Source organism: Eupeodes corollae, chromosome 2, assembly GCF_945859685.1.
Source record: "Eupeodes corollae chromosome 2, idEupCoro1.1, whole genome shotgun sequence".
NCBI lineage: Eukaryota > Metazoa > Arthropoda > Insecta > Diptera > Syrphidae > Eupeodes > Eupeodes corollae.
The window spans coordinates 63,421,510-63,439,850 of NC_079148.1; the positions used below are offsets into that span (position 1 = coordinate 63,421,510).

The 18,341-nt window shown below is 32.9% G+C and overlaps 1 protein-coding gene across 10 annotated transcripts in view; it reads left to right on the forward strand.

Moving 5' to 3' along the window:
• LOC129945574 (small conductance calcium-activated potassium channel protein) overlaps nt 1-18,341 on the forward strand; it is a 424,927-nt gene that overhangs the window by 175,999 nt on the left and 230,587 nt on the right. Inside the window, exon 1 of one of the 10 annotated variants that reach the window (XM_056055395.1) lies at nt 6,826-7,089. The exons of the other annotated variants lie outside the window; for them this stretch is intronic. Within the exon in view, the coding sequence (XP_055911370.1) occupies nt 7,075-7,089 (15 nt within the window). The 5' untranslated portion in view covers nt 6,826-7,074. Of the gene's footprint in view, nt 1-6,825; nt 7,090-18,341 lie in introns of those variants that run through there. 10 annotated transcript variants of the gene reach the window in all.

Below are 18,341 nucleotides of genomic sequence, written 5' to 3' on the forward strand. Positions count from 1 at the left end.
TGGTTGAATGGCTACGTAAATAAGCAAAATTGCCGCATTTGGAGTGAAGAGCAACCAGAAGCCGTTCAAGAACTGCCCATGCATCCCGAAAAATGCACTGTTTGGTGTGGTTTGTACGCTGGTGGAATCATTGGACCGTATTTTTTCAAAGATGCTGTTGGACGCAACGTTACGGCGAATGGCGATCGCTATCGTTCAATGCTAACAAACTTTTTGTTGCCAAAAATGGAAGAACTGAACTTGGTTGACATGTGGTTTCAACAAGATGGCGCTACATGCCACACAGCTCGCGATTCTATGGCCATTTTGAGGGAAAACTTCGGAGAACAATTCATCTCAAGGAATGGACCGGTAAGTTGGCCACCAAGATCATGCGATTTGACGCCTTTAGACTATATTTTGTGGGGCTACGTCAAGTCTAAAGTCTACACAAATAAGCCAGCAACTATTCCAGCTTTGGAAGACAACATTTCCGAAGAAATTCGGGCTATTCCGGCCGAAATGCTCGAAAAAGGTACCCAAAATTTGACTTTCCGAATGGACCACCTAAGACGCAGCCGCGGTCAACATTTAAATGAAATTATCTTCAAAAAGTAAATGTCATGGACCAATCTAACGTTTGAAATAAAGAATCGATGAGATTTTGCAAATTTTATGCGTTTTTTTTTAAAAAAGTTCTCAAGCTCTTAAAAAATCACCGTTTACTTAAAACTTTGAGAAATGTCAAATGTCAATTCGAAAAATCGGACCCATTGCAATAAATTCCTATGGGAAGTTAAAAAAAAACTCTTTCGGAGTCTTTACTTTTACAGACTACTGCCTCTTGCGAGGAATTGATAAATTCTCCAAAAGTAATTCTTGTCATGAAAAGTGAATTCTCAAATTTGCCGTTTGATTTCGGCTTAAAACTGTAGGTCCCTTCCATCCTTGACAACAGTACTCGCACACAGGAATGGTTGAGAGTTGTCAGTCACTAGGCTCTAGTTCTCAAACGGACTGTTGCGCCACCCAATTTATTATTTTATTTTAGGTACATTTGATTTTATAAATATTGACCTCCATAGAACTAACTATGGGAAGAATGAAGCTGTAAGTCAAAAGTTTAGTTACCCTAAAAAGTTCTAGTCCAACATTGACGTAGTTCCTATGTAGTTCAAATTACGTCTATATGTAGCTCCTGACCAAAATTTCAGATAAGTCATAATTTTTCAAGGGAATTTAGTTTGATTTGGGAATTGTAATAATTAATAATAAAAGTCAGCTAAAGATTTTACTAAGCAAATAATTTAATGAAATCTATTAAAGTTTAGTTTAAACAAAATCTTTTACTTTTATTGAGAATTGAACTTTTATTTTGAACAATACAAATTTTCATACAAAAATAACGTGTATTGTTTTTTTTTTATTTCATTTACATCTTTCCGCTGTTGTTGTATTTTAAACGTTAATAATTTAAATCAAAAATGATCCACGAATAATCAAATATTTGTCACTCTTAATACTCCTGAATCAAGTTTAAATCTTTAAGCGAACCCAATTACTTATTTTGATGAGAAACCATTTTTCTTCGTTTTTGCTTTTGAAAATAAAAAAAAAGCAGACGAAAATATCCTGCTTAAAGACAAAAAGCAAAACCTTACCAAGGTTACAAAATATTACTGATGAAGTACACAAACAGTATACATACATACGTAAGTATGTATATCAAATATAAGTTTGTACATCTTTCAGCACTGTCATTGATAAAATATTATTAAAGAGGATAATCCCCATCGAAAAAGATCGCGTTGTGTGTCATCGCAATCTTTGAAAATGCAGAAGATACAAGGTTACAAGGATATATTCATAATGTTTACAGATATACTTATATCCTTCAAATTCCCATTTAAAGCTTCTTTTTTTTTAAAACAGTTTTTGGTTTTGATATATGTAGGTACTTTTGAAGTGAGATAACTAAAACAGTTTGAATTGAATGATATTAAGTGCGGTTGATGAGTTGCTTAAACTTACTCGATTTAGTAGCTTACAAATACTAGGAAACCCTTAGATTCGAATAAGAAGCACTGAATATGACGAATTGGTTAAAGCCCTCCCAGCTTAACATAGTTATAAAGAGTTGAGTTAAAAAAGGAAAATGGTCTTTGATTTTAATTTCAGAAAGCTTATTTAAATGCTGAAAATCAAGGACTGTTTCTTTAAAATATAACATTCCATATCTGCCCAGTTTTGAGAATTGGCCAACTTTTCTGAATTTTCTCTTGTAGCTATGAAATTTTCTTAGAATTGTTCTTAAGTGGCGAAACTTTTTCGAGATAAAATACAGTTATTTATTTAATTGAAGTTAGATTTTGTAAGAAAAATCGAGAATATTCTTCCCTTCATTCACATTTTTACTGTTCTTAGAATATTTTGAAGGCTCTACGAACAAGGTCTCAAAAAAGCTTACTTCTACAAGATGAATTAAAGAGTACATTGAGTTGAGACTTAGTTCATTGCCACTATTCTGACCATTAACAACGCTTGAAATCGTCAAGAGGCTCTAGTGTTCTTGAGTCTATTGCACTTGTAAGCTCGTATGCAAGACCTTATGCATAATGTTCATGAAAGACGAGCGTGAGATGCACGACGACGAGTTGAGGTGGAGGGCTCTTCAGAAACATTATCGCAAAAAGCTGCAATATTTTATGCTGCATGAGCATGCACTGCTGTTTTCACATCTCCTACATATCCGGTTTGCTCAAATTTTTGCACGATTTTTCTGATTTTATGCACATATGCGCATTTTTATAATAAGCCTGAATGACTTTATCGCGTTGTTTGATCGTTTCATGTTTCAAATTCAATTATTCGGAAATTGAGAAATGTCAAAATAATTGCAGAAAAAAACTTTTAAGTGTGATTCCATTCAACATCTGCCCTTAAAATGTAACCACCCCTAAGTACCTATATTTTAATATTTACATATTTATTTTATATTTATAAATTTAGAATAGAATGCCATTGAATTTCTAAAAACAAAACTTAATGTAAAAATTCTCTTTTATAAACATATTTTTAATTGTAATTATTTCTTTATTTCAAAAAAAACATTATTATTATTATTTCTTTAAAAATAAAAAAGTAGACTTGTGTACCTTAGAAAACAAAAATGCTTTTCTTTGGTTTGGGGGCATTTACAAGACCACGTTTTTACCAAGAATCTAGGCCGATCTAGGCACTGACATAGAGTGAGTTAGCTTTTCTGGAAAATACTAAACTAATTGTCTAACAAAAAATCTTGTAAATGATTTGAGCTTTTTCTATACGATTTTTTGAAACTGTTTAAAGCCGATCCCACACGGCTGAAGCGTATTCCAAAAAATTGCGGAAAAGTGAAGTATAAACTGCTTTTCGTGCAGATAAGACAATTCCGAGCTATTTCTTTTCAAGAAACCAAGCATTGAATTAGCCTTTCTTACAATAAAACTTATGTAAAGAGATTTTAAGTTTTAAATCAAAAATAGCTCCCAGACCTTTCACTCGTGAAAAAAAAACTTTAGAAGGCAGAGATCAAACTCAAGACCCTTTGATATTACATTCCAACGCACTAACCACAAAGACAGTCATTCGTACTTTTAACTTTAGAAAATGGTTTAAAATTATCTTCAAATAACAAACCAGTTTGTTTGTTTGTAACCATAAGGAAATTTTATTTACAAAAATTAAAAATAACAACGGACCCATGTGGCTGCCCTGTGGGAAACAAGATAAAATTGTTATTATTTTAAAAGTACTGTTTAAAATTTAAACTATTTTCTTTAAATTAAGAAAAATGTCTAGTACCCGTGGCATTATGGTTACGCGTTGGACTGTCATGCCAGAGGTCTTGGGTTCGATCCCTGCCTATGCCATCTAAAGACTTTTCACGGGTACTGTCTCTTGCAAGAGTAACTCTTGTCATGAAAAAGTCCTTCCTCAAATATGCCGTTCGGATTGGGCATATAAACTGTAAGTCCCCTCCATTCCTGACAACATTACTCGCACACAAGAATGGTTGAGAGTTGTAAGTCATTAGGCCCTGGTTCTCAACGGGCTGTTGTGCCATCCAATTTATTTATTTAAAGCAAATAATTGGTAGTTTCGATTAAAATCCGCGCCATTTTAATTTTTTTTAGCTGCAAAATGCAAGGGCTTTCAAAAATCTTTTGAAACTGTGTAAATGCATCATCTTTGGTTAACAAAGATATGTTTGAAGACCACTGTGTAAGCTTTACCATCTGTCCATTTCAACAGATCTCTCTCCGAGTGAATGGAAAACTGCAATTGTCCAGCCTGTCCTTAAAAAAGGCGAACCCTCCTCACCATCTAACTATCGTCCAATTGCACTTACATCCTCTCACTCCAAGCTCATGGAAACGCTAATCAATTTTCAGCTCAAGAAATATATTAAAGAACGGAAGTTTCTTAATGAACGGCAGTATAGCTTTCGTTGCAATAGGTCCACTATTGATCTCATGGTTTATCTCCACAAACAGTGGAACAAATCTTTATATCGTCTTGGAAAAAGTAAGATTATTGCACTCGATATTTAAAAGGCATTTGATAGAGTTTGGCACCAAGCTCTCCTATCCCATCTTCGTTGGGTTAGAAATTACCTTTCAGACCGTTCAATTCAATTTTTGTGATATCTACAAAATAAACGCTGGTGTGCCCCAGGGCTCCTTTTTGTCTCCGACGCTCTTCCTTATTTTTATAAATGATATTTAGTGTGAAACTTCTAACCATCTAAATTATTTCGCTGATGACAGTATCCTCAGCTTTTTACATCCGTGTTTAGATTCTCATCCTTGTTCTTTGGATGTGGACTTCCAACGGCAGCGTATGATAAGCTCATTAAATTCTGATCTTAACAGTATTGTACAACGGGGAATCAAAATCCGTGTAGAATTGAATATCTCGAAAACTCAATGTCTACTGTCGCAAAAGCGTAACACTCCTCCAATGCAACTACGCATGGGTGGAGCCTGCATCGAGGAAATTAACCAACTATCAGTTCTAGGTATGTGCATTACAAACCACTTGTTGTGGAGTGATCACATATTTTACATCGCCAAAAATGCTGGCAAGTGTTAAGGTTTTGTCTGACGATGCAAGAAGTTTTTTGCCCTTCTGATCTTGATATAATTTACAAAGCCCAAAACATTAGTACAATTCCCATATTTGAACAGGTGCTCCTATAACCCACTTGAGTCCCTTGGAGCCATTCCTCCACTCAAAGAATTCAACCGTAACACTCGTTCTTTTAGGAAAGTCCATCAGTTTGCGCTTGAGCCCAATTTCGGTCGTACTGTAAAGTACAGAGATTCTTTTTTTAGTCGCACTACACGAAGGTGGAATGCTTTACCAGACTTATTATTTCCCACTCATCACAATTTGCAGGCATTCAAAACCAATGTGCATCGGTATATCCTTTGAAATCATATCCTACCTTCCTAATTACTCGCACTGTGTATAATCATTATAAGGATATTCATATCAACTTGAGTGCGCCTACAATATAAATAAAAAAAATGTTAATTACTAAATAAAAATTCGTTTATTTAAAAATACATTTTTTTAAAAGTAAAACTACATTTTAAGCTCAAATATGTTTGTAATATATTTTGGCAGTCCTAACTCTGAAAATGATTATCTTTTGATTGATTAATAAAGTCTACGCCATTACTAACTCTGTTACATTGAAAAACATCAAAGCTTTGAACTTGTTAAGATTAAGGTCACTTAGATCTTGCCATTTACTATACTTAAAACTCTATTCTTCAGGGCTACGTGAAAGATGTGGTCTAGGTCTAGGTCTTTGTTAATAGTATATTATTAAATGCATTTATAAAGAATCACTTTCAAGATAGCAACAATATATTTTTGTTTTGTCTGACTCATAAGTTTAAACTTTGAACTCTAAAGTTAAGTTTTTCCCAGTCCTAAAAAGCCAAATGGATTTTGAACATACAAAAATTAAATAACGATTTCTTTTGACTAAAAGTAAAAAAAAAAATATTTCTTATTTAACAAAAGTCCACTGGTGAATTTTAATTACTAACAACTAACAGCTGAGTTTTTATATTTTTGTCATTATAAATGCACTTGCAAAAATTTATTAATATTTTCTCGAAAATTGAATTGAAAAACATCATTTTGAAATAATTGATTGCGTTGCTTTCATCCGTCAAAATCCATCAGTTTAGTTAATTAAGATCTATTAACAAAAAAAAAACTATTAAAGATTTCATTTGGAGGAAAATGAAAACAACTCAGTCATGATTTTAATGATGAAACTGGAATTCAGAAGTTGGTAAAGATCCAATTTTCCATCGTATTAAGAATCCTTTGACATACATAAACCAACCGCAAAGAATGTCAACATTATGCTCCGAACTTAAAATCCTATTTTACTTTGTCTGATTGTTAGATGGACATCATCATCAGACATAATTAAAAGAACTTTTAATCCAATAAACTATTGGTTTCAATTTGGTGACTCATTTTTACCACAATAGTTATTATCAATACTCGAAAATTATAATTTACGCCAATTTATCAGCGAAATTTCCCAATTTTGTATTTTTAATCATCATTCAGCATCATCAAGAGGAGCTCTTCGTCATTCAAACAATTTTCCAATAAATACATCTTCATACATAAAATATTAAACATCTAACAAATGCACATGGCCCAATAGAAATATGGTCAGCTGTATTAGATTAAAACATTTTGGCATTATTAAAAATCCTACCGCAGAAAACGGCCAGGCCAGAGCGCGGTAGTGTTCTTCTGTTGTATTATTTTGTCCAACACCGCGAATTGACGACGCGACGACAACGTCCGTTCGTTCGAGCTTCGAGCGTATTTTATTAAATTTTCGATTGTGTTGTTGCGTATAATTTTGTTTTTGTTTTTAATTTTTCAATTTTTGTATCTTAAAAATATATTAAACGGAAATGTAGTAAATCAAATAAGCATTCGTGCTGGGCATTAGTGTTTAACAAAGCTGAAATATTTTATCGTAAACGCAATCGATGTGGAATACTTACGCTAATGCAAAAACAAAATGTAAGCTAGCATGCAAGTTCTTTAGCATAGTACAAATAATGCCTTCTTTGTGTAATAAAAGTTTTTTAAATTGTTTTGCTAATGGTGAAACATATTTTTGTTTTGTTATTTTTCATAACTTAACCATGAAGTGAAATGTGATTTTCTTAGTTACGCTTTTTAGCTTATCAAACAAATCCGTAGCCGGAGAGAAAAAAAAAAGAATTAACAAAACATTTTTAAAACATTTTTGTCCCGCTCTTGTTCACCTTTTGGCCATCAATCATAAGGATTTGGCGTAATGCCTTTTTGTTTGATAATAATCTATTTATTACTTAAGACCAAATTGGCACGAGCCAAAAATTTAAATGTTATGTTAAGTTAATTTAATGAATTGGTTATTCTTGAATCAAAAGAAACTAATACAAGCAATCAATCAATTGATATTTTCGGTATCAGTGTAGATAGCCGTACGTCTACTTATATTTGTTTTGTCACTATAAAACCTTGAAAGAGAAAAGTGTTTTGAAGATTTTCAAAGATATCTTATGATTTTAAAATCCCCATGATAAATTAGCCATCAAAGACAAATTAAATAAAATACACAACTGGATCGTGTGAACTTTCTTTCGAAAATCCAAATTTATAAAACTGAACATAAATCTTTCAAAGAATTAACGAAGCAATGTGTTAAAAATCAAATAAGTTTTTGATTTCAGATTTTTGTTGTTAGATATTTTTAAAATTTTACAAAAAGGAAACACAATTTTTACAATAGTCTAAAAGTTAAACTTAAAATTTCTTGTGGAAAAAACAGTAGTGCTTCATCGTACATATGTATATTTTATAATATTTAATGTTTTTTAAGGCAACTTGCATAACTTCGGCTAGTCATGAAGGCATCATTACATTTCTAAAATGATACATTTTATGTTTGCCGCCTGGATAATGTTTTTGAAAATTTGAATAGCAAATTAATACTTTTTCTATAAGACAAGTTTTGTCTGAAAATCCTTTGCGCGGGGGGCATTCAGTTTCCTACTTACATTTCTAAAAATATTAAAGAAAATAAAATATTGCAGCGATTTTTATTTAAACGCTTTTGGTTTTAATAAACGTTTGTGGTTTAAAAGTTTATCTTCTTCTATTATGCTTCATCTAAAACGTCTTTTCGAAAAATATGTATTTCGTATCTTTTACCATCTTGATTTTTCCATTTTGAGCTTTCGATCTTCCAATTAAAAATGTTTAAAGTTTTATTTGAAAACTCGAGTTTAATTTTGTATGAATTCATAATTTAATATACAAAAATGTATTGTTTTATTGTTTTTACTAAGCATGCAAAATTTAAGATAATCTTTAATCTTGAAATGCATAGTTACAAAACCAAACAATCTAATTTATTTGCAATTTTTGGAAATAGTTCTAACTGTACTTAAGTTATCTTACAACTTTAACACTTCAGTTTTAATACAAAATATTTCAAGCATTAAGGTGGCGCTATATTCCGGGACAGACCTAGGCCTCAACTAACATTCGTCTCTCGTCAACTAAGTCCCTATCTATCTGTCTCTAGATTCGTACAACCTGTTGGTTGAGATCTTCTTCCACTTGCGAGCGCCATCCAGGCTGGAGCGTTACTGTTTAATCTGTGTACATAACCCAGCCATCTAAGTCTTCTGACTTTTATAATTTTAACCTGGTCAGTCCAGCTGTACATCTCGTATTGTTCGTCGTTCTATATTCTCCTCACCATTTTCTCTTCAGGTATCCTAATCATCATTCTTTGGAAAGGTTTAAGGCGCAGTGCCATAAATTTAAACCGGTATGATAGTAACTTTAGATGCTTTACTACTCCATTGCCATCTAAGTCCAAAGAAACACTGATATCCAAGAGTTATTTTTCACCCTGGTGACGACATAATCATTAACTTCCTCAAGGTTATAGCTTTCTATTGTGATGTTTTGTCCAAGATGTTGTATTTCAATGTCTTTTTTAAGAGGACATAATTTACTTGGATTTGCTGTCATTGATCTTCTCCGCTTCCGAGGCAATGCCCAAAAACATACCTCGCTTTGAACTTCCAATAATGTCAATATCACCGGCGTATCGGAGTAATTGGATTTACCTTTAAAGAACTGTGTCACTAATGTTGACAGTTGAGTTTTGCACCTTTCCAAAACGACGTTAAAGAAGTCGCATGATAGCTTTGTCCTAAACCTTTTTTTAACATCGTGCGTTTTTTTTCAACATTAATAGAGCACAGTGCATTCTCTATCGTCATTCTGCACAAAACGGAGAAGTTCGACAGGTATGTTAGAACTAAATATTGCTCTGTAAGGCTCTTCCTTATAGATGTTGACATACGCGGCTTTGAAATAGATAAAGAGATGATTTGAAGTTCCTGGGAATATTTGGTCAATGGTTAACTTTCCTGCTCTAAGGCCACACTGATATGGACCTATAAGGTTGTTGACGAAGGGCTTTATAATACGCCAGAGAGAATCTTGTATGCGAGGTTCAGGTGACTAAACTCTTTGTAGTTGGCGCATTTTAGAGGGTCTCCTTTTAAGAGTATTGAGCATACTATTCTGCTATTGCACTCATTTCGCATGCTTGCATATTTTGCAGATGAGTTGGTGTATACTCCTAACCAAGTCATTGCCAGCTGCTTTGAAAAATTCAGAAGCGATGCCGCCAGCTCCAGGATCGTGTTTTGATTTCGGTTTAGATTTATGTTGCTATCTTTAGTTTGTTGAGGTTGGTGGAATTGTTGTTTTGCATTGCCTAGGTTAAATGGAACTATCTCCCTTACAGCGGAATTCGATTCGTCATCGCCGTTATATAATTTGTAGAAGTGGTCTACCGACTCTGCAAAAAATATCCATAAAAGATCATATTTGTCACATTTCGAAGCTCAAAAATACAAAAATATATTGGAAATAGTGTTCAATATTCAAATGTAAGGTACATTTCAAAGGTTAAATATTTATTTTGAATACCTGAATCAATATACCAACATTTAAAAACTTAACAAAACATTTTTTCCACAGCACTGTGGTTTAATTCAACTTTGTCTATAAAGAAAAACCCCATTAAAATAACTTAAATTAATATTTTGAGCAATTATTTTCTATCCTTAAAAAATTTGTCAACGAATTATGTCAGGTGCACTATGGCGTATACGTAATACTTTTTCTCAATTTCGTTCCATGTTTATTTTTCTCTAAACCATTTTTATTCGTACCCTGAACTCCAGGATATCATAACAACAATAAACAACCTAGCCAAAGTCACGTTTCCAACTTTGAAACAAGTTTTTTGTTCAAGTGTACGTCCTTAAAAAAAAAACAATAAAAATCCAAAACGAATAAAATTCAATAATTCCAACTAAAACAAAAACTTCTTCCGTTTCGAACTCGTGGCACGCATCAGGAAAAAGAAGAACAATATCTTTAGCAAAAAAAGTTTCAAGAACCACTTAAACCGCATTCTATAGAACAATAATAAAAAAAAGAAAAATAAGCACTCACGTGCTTACAAACATGGCAAAGGCGATATGGCAGGCAGCCGGTAGCGGTGTAGCTGCTTTGATGATTCATAAGCGTTGTTGAGTAGTTTAAATATAGTAGACTTGTTCTATTTAGTAACACTTGCTGCTACTTGTTATCCATTGTTTCAGTTTTCAACCTCAGCATTAGACATGCTTTTTCTTTTTCTAATGTCAATGAGATATAATTTATGGGCCAGGTTAAGAATGACAAGTATCTGTTGAATGTTTTAATTGCTGTCAAGTGGAATAAAAATTTCTTAATACCTTGAATAACTTGAGAAGAAAACGATGTGTAGGTTTTTCAGAAAAATTAGAAAAACAAAAATTATATTTATACAAGAAAATAAGCTGTATAAAGTACACAAAGTACACACACATTGAATACGTTTTACTTAAGTTGAATCTTTTTATAAAGTAAGTGCTTAAGAGTATGGACTCTTGTAAGAGGGTGTAGGGAAGATTAATTACGAATATAGCCAAGTGAGTAATTAGAAAAAGGCTCTTGACAATTTATCAAAACAGAAATAAAGTAAGACAACAAAACAAAAATGAACACATTAAAAGTACAAAAGTATGTTAAAGATACATAAGAAGATGATGAACTCTTAAGGGCTACAGAGTCACAGTATTTACAAAATGAATCATGAGCAGGGCTGTGGATATCAGTGGTTAGGTTGTGCCTTCTATGAGTCTTAAGAGTATATTAAAAAAATGCTACTTTCGAACGAATTCCCCATAAAATTTACTTGATAAGGATAATATTTTGTCTTTTACTCAAACTTATATTTTTCCAGAAGTTATAAGTTCACATTGATGGGATAGTAATAAGTCCAACGACATTGAACACAATCTTCTTTAATTCCGTACAATAATTATTTTATGTCTTTACTGTAAAAAATTCTTCTGGCAAAACCTGAAATCAAAAGTTCTTACTTTGTAAAGAAACACATCAAAAAGTTTTGACAAAATTTTTTTAACTTCTGTGTGACGTTAAGTTTTAATATTTGTTTTGTTTTGGTGACCCAACTTAGATCTCCCCTGCGAGAGTTCCTCTTACCCTCAAATCTCTCGAGAATAATTTCCATCGAATTTCCATATACTCGTTGTTTAGTTTGACAACGATGACTTTTTAGAGTGGTTTGCGATAATATACCGACCAGTTCGGCCGCGCCGCCGCTGGGGATAATTTTTCGGACAAAATTAGGGTGACCCGAAATGTTAATGTATTTTATTTATTTGGCATTTGACATAATTAACTGATAAGGTAATAGATATGACACAAATCAAGATGGATGCCAAAATAGTCAAAAATGTAGCTCTATGTAGCTCAGATTATATGAATTCGAAAAAATATGCGTCAAGACAAGGCGTAATGGTCATCTTCTGATGAGCCCAACCATTACATCGGGACGAAACGCATATACGAAAACCTATGCTGTTTTTTTTTTTATTTTCATGATTTTAAATCCTATTTATTAAATAGTTAATATTTAACTGCTACCTTAAATGTTGTCTTAAAGTATCATAAATATAAATTTCGTATTGATTTCTGAACGTTTTTGATTGTTAAAGTCTTTGTTCAGTTGAATTAATTAACTCAGCTTGTAAAAAAAACCAACTTAAATTCCGATCAATCCGCAAACACCCTAGACTTGTTTTTTTTTTCACTCTGACAGTAATACATGTGCAATCAGTGTAATACTGCCTCTAGGAAGATCAGACCGTTGCATCGTATCTACTAATTTCTACATAACTCCTACGAGAACCGTTTGGAAATATAAGAAAGCTTACTATCACGGTCTCAACAACTTCTTTATGATTAACTTTAAAAGGCCAAACAAGTTTGAAATACTCGTACCTGTAACGGTGATATTTGACCAAGCAAATTTTTTCAGAAATTACGAAAAGAATACTAGGACGCCTCAAAGGTAGTAAACATTTCTGGTCTTTTGTAGAAAACGTACGTAAGCTCTATTGACAAAGCTAATTTTCTTGCAGAACAATTTTGCTGTTTCGCGCTATCGAAAAGTGTCATCAGTTGTAATGTACTTGAAAGCGTAAACGAGTTCATGGGACAAATCTTTTTCATGCAGTTGCAAGAGTACTGAAAGACGTTGATATACCTACACAAAACCTCTTATTGTTCGGAAGAGGTGAAAAACAGAATTTGTGCAGACTGTCCCTAAAAAAGGTGAATTTTTCTCCCTCTTTTGAATATCGTCTTTTTTAAACTCTTATTGCGTTTTTATAAGGCTATGCAAATGCTTATTATTTATCATCTTAAAGGACGGAAGCTTTTTAATGACCGGCCGTTTGGCTTTAGTAGCATTACGTCCGCTGGCTATTTCATGGATTATCAAAATGAACATTAAAACAAATCCTTACATCGTTTCGGGGAAAGTAAAATTATTGCAATTGATATTTTGAAAGCATTTGATAGAGTTTGGCAACAAGCTCTCTTCTTAAAATTGCTTCTCTTGGTATTGATATATCTCTTCTTCTTTTGATTAGAAACTAACTTTCTAACTGGTTCAAACCACTAAAATAAAAAATTGGTGAGCCTCAGGGCTCCGTTTTGTTTCCCACTCTTTTCCTTGAGTTCATAAATAACCTCTTGTTTACAACTTCTAATCCATTAAAATTTTTCGCCGAAGACCTTCAGCTTTTCATATGCATTTCTAGATTCACATCCTTCTCCTTCGGATGTGGAACTTCAACGGCAACGTATGATAAGTTCAATAAATTCCTTTCTTGACAGTATTGGCTACTGTATCTTCTCGTTAAAGCTTAACCCACTATCCATAAGCGGCACTTGCATGCTAATAAACTTTCAGTGATCGGTGTGTACCGCATATCACCTCTTGTCGTAATGCCAAAAACTCTTCTAGTTGCTTAGGATTTCTCCGACAATGCCAGAAATTTTTCAAACCTTATGATCCTTATGACAATTATTTAGAAAGCCTTCTTTCTTCCAAAACTTCAATATAAAGCCCATATTTAGGTAGATGACCTTATAAAGAGTTTAAGTCTTTTGGATAGAATCTAAAAAAGAGCTTTGAAAATGGTAAGCGTTAAACTATCATCGAAAGGTAACGCAAACACCGCCACAATAAGCGTTGAACTATAATGAAAAGGTCACGCAAACACCGCCATAATTATACTTTCTTTATAAACAATTTTAAAGGTAAGCTCCTCAGTTCTCCTTTGAGCTCAATTTTGGACGTACTGTCAATAATAGAGATTCTTTTTTTAAACGCACATCGAGAATGTGGAATGCTTTACCCAACTCTGTTTTGATATTGAAAACTTGAAGACATTATTTTTTTTCAAGACTCAAGGGGATGTATTTAATTGTAAATTTAAAAATTAAGTTTAACTAAAAGAACATTAAATAATTACATTTTAAAAAATACAATAGTTATTTTCTAAAACTTAAATATTTTGTGAAATTTTATCAACCGACAGCTCTGGAATGAACTCAATTATCTGTGATGAGCACCAAAGAACTTTTATTATCTACACAAAGTACTAACAAAAAGCTGCTACAATAAAAAGCTGTTTCTCCAAAATTTTAGAAGACAAAAAGAAAACACACACACACAAACAAAATATTATCCTCATCTGAAATTTACTCATAAAACTCAGATGATATTCTCAGAAAGTTTTAGTTTTATCTACTTTGCTCTCTGTAGCTTTAAGGAAGACTATACTCCTCGTCGACTCGACGTCGTCATATCCTTGTACATAAACATATGACTCGATAAGGACACTAAATTGAATAATATACTTATTTTGACTCTCTTTTGCAAGGATTATATTTATCTAACATTTTGCTTTTTTTTTGTATGTGAAATGTTTTTGTCTCGCACATTCAAGAGTGTCTTATAGGAAAGCTTTGAATTTATTGTATAGAGAAAAGTTCAAAGACTCTTTCCAAATTAAGTTGATTCAAGTGTAGGATATAGAAGGAAAGGAAGGACACAGGCCTCATCTTATACGATATAGAGTCTTAGACTATAAAAAGGGTTGACAGTTTATGGAAGAAGCTTAATCTTTTATACAAACTACGATCATAGTTTGCATATTTTTGCTTTATGCAAACAAAAGCAGGTACGAGTACTGTTTGTCAGGCGTATTGAGATAAAATGCTAATTAAGGACTCTTAAGTTTTTATTTGAACGATTGCATAAATAAGCGAGTTCCAAAAGAAGGTTTTTGTTTTTTGTTTGGTTAAGAACATGATAAAGTAAGAGAGCAATGAAAAAGGCTGACTCCTGATGTGGAATCATTATGAATAATTTTTATTTTTTAAAAAACAAAGAACAATAAATTTTTGTTAAGTCTTAAATTTAAAAAAATAAATCTTCTAATTACTTACAAAAAATACACATACAATAAAATGACAAATGTTTCTGAAATCCTTGGAGTCTACACGTTTATCATGTTGTGACTGCAAATCCGTGAAAAAACAATCTAATGGAATGACTGACAGTCTATTAGCTGAGTGAAATGCGAAGCTTTTTCTGCACTTTTGGTTTTTGTTAGTTTTTCTAAATGAACTCGACTTCGAACTCGAGGTGTTAGAAGGTTTATTTTTTTGTTTTTGAAGTCGTATAGTCCACTTTAAGTTTGAATGTGATTGGAACTGAGAGTAACATTTTTAATTGGGTCGAATTGAATCCCAATGGAGTAGCCTGAGGATTAAGGTGTGGTCAAATTAATTTGTTGTTTTGCTTTTGCTTTGAAATGGATTTGGCCACACAAATGTGTGTTTGTGTTACAAAGTGTATTTGATTGAGTCGTGTTGGGTTGGTTTTTGGTGTATTTCGAATTAAATTGTTTCAAAAACAAAGAGAATCATGGTTTTACATTATTTTGTTTTGACAGTTGCTTCTTGGAAGTTAGAATAAAACTGATTGAACAAAGGAGTTGTATGGTTTATAATGATTCTCTTGTGGAAACTAAATGGAAACAAAATAATTAGTTATGTTATACATATATTTAATTTTTTTAAATCAAAGATCACTTGATATGTATTTTGTCAAACCAGTGGATCATAGATCTTGGTGTGCTTTAAGTTTATATGAACATTATAAAAAATTCCAATTGCTCAGTAAAAACTTTCTCACAAGAGGGAATCAACAAATACAAGAAACGTTTGGCAATATGCGAAAAGCCAACGGAGACCGTATCAATGACTTCTTCAGGAAACTTAACAGGTCATTATGCTCCCACAATAGTGCCGTGGATTCCAGTGACGATAAGGTTAGGTATTTAAGTCTTTGTTGAATGAAAAACTTTATCCTGAAAAGGGGAAAATCTATAAAACCCAAAGAGCTTTACAGCTCTAAAGAAGTTATAAGGATCAGAGATGTACGTTCCCGTTGATAAAAGCCAATTCCACTCAGGAAATAGTAGATGTCACCTAAAAGAAAACAATCAAGTACGCAGACAGTCAGAAATGTAGAACTATATTTGCATTTTAAGGGCTGAACAGAATTTACTACTTTGGAATTGCAATTTTTCAAAGGGGGTTGACACAAAGTTAAATTCTTTTAAACCATAAATGTAGTTTCTGTATAATGTCAATATCCTTATTGGCCTTGATGCAGTAAAATTTCAATTCATAAAACCTTTGTTTCCTAGTGGTTTCGGTGTGGAACATCAAAATTGATACTTTTCTCAGAGTTTTCATGACGAAGATGCATGTAACTGACACTTTCGGGAACAAATAGTAAAATGTTTATTTTTGAGAATTTTGGCTGCTCTTTTGGAGTATTACTGGTGGAACTAATATGCTTCCAAATGGCATTGGAAATAGTGGTTATTATGAACTTTAATGATTATAAAAGGGAGAGATTTGTATTAAGCTTTTTTGGGACCTATTTTATTTTTCAAAATTCTGTTAAAAACTTCATTGAATACAAATAGATTTTATTATTTACCAGGGAGTTTATTAAGGAAAAACATAGTTTGATAAAACATTTTTCTTTGCAAATGGCTTGACTTGGGTAATTTTCAGCGTTTTTCGTATAATTCAAATAGTCTGTCTCTTTTTCTTTGGCTAAAATGTCGTCTTAAATATGTCTAAATGCAAAATATAATTTTTTACAAATAAATTAACTAAAATTTTGTCAAATTCTCAACATTTTTGTCAGTCTTGAAGTGTCTTAGTTTTTTGGTCAGTAAAATGTGTTGTTGTATTTCTGGCAGACTAGGCAGCATTTTCGATGGCAGCTCCCATATTTATATTTCAGCCATGGTCATATTTAGGTTAAAGTGACTGTTGACGGGAAAACTAACAATCTTAACCAACAGCTAGTCCCTTGTGATGTCACATAGATCTTAAGATATCCCTTTCTCATTGAACCAGTTAAATCTAGCTATTGATTGCAGTAAAAGGCTCTAAGGTGGAGTCTTTGTGATAAAGCAGGACATGAAATAGAAAGTGAGACACTGTCTTCTCTTCTTCTTAATCAATGTAGCTTTTATACTACAAACATCGTTTGCAGGAAATCCAAGGCAAAAAGCATGCCTAATATAAGTAATGTCCTATAAGTACTCTTATAACTGAACTTATGTGATATCTTCCAACCGAAAGGAGTTTCTTACAGCGTTCAGCATCAAGCATTGGCTGAATTAGTTAACTTGACCGACAAGTTGTTATATAAGACTATAGTTTGGTTACTTTGTGGTACAATGCTTTAGCATAAGTTTGCAAGTAGCTGGAGGAATGTATGCCGATGTTGTATAAAGTAGTTCCAGTTTTGCAGTTTCCTGGAATGTCTATGACCCAGCACCCAAATAAGGTGATGGGTCACAAGAGATGATCGACTGTTTCAGGCTATTAGTAAGTTCATTGAAACAAAGCCCAATGATTTAATGACAGCTTGTTTATCTGAAAATATGCGCGTATCGGTAGTCAAAATCCACGTTTTCTCTGAGGCAAGAGAGGACTTCTTTGATGGTCGTCAGAAATTCTGCCTGGAAAACGCTTCAGTGATTGGGAAGAAGAAATGAAAGACATAAATTTAGTCCACTAACTCCGTCATCGGCTTTTGAATTATAAAATTAAGGCCTAAAGACTTATAAATCTTAACCATTCCGGTGTGCAAGCACTGTTGTCAGGGATGAAAGGGACTTTTCAGTCAAATCCGAACTGCTAATTTGAGAAAGCACGTTTCGCGACAAGAATTATACTTTGAGGATTTGTCATTTTCTTGCATGAGTCAGTACCCATGACAAACAAAACTTTAGATGCCATCTAAAGGATGCAGAAATTAAGCCCAAGACCCCTGGCATGACAGTCAAACACACTTACCATCATGCCATGGGTTTTTGAACTACCCGTATTAAAGATAATTGTGTCATCTATTAAAAACTACTTATTCTTCAAGGTAGACCTTGAATTGGTGGACTCTTGGTAAATTTTGTTGAATTTTGGATGAGTTCAGAATAATGAAGTGGGGTCTGTAGGCACCATTTATTACCAATGAATTTTTAACAAGAGAATAAAGATTCAAGGGCTTTGTTAACTCTCTTTGGAATATCGGGTTTTCAGCTTAATTTCTTATTCAAGATAAGACTCACCAATTTTGCTTTGTCTGAAAATTTAAGCAGTGCACCGTTTATACAAGAAGGGTCTATGTGACGATTTTATATTTCCTAGTAAACAGGAAGTGTTCAGTTTTGTGGGAATTTATGCCAAGTCCACATCGA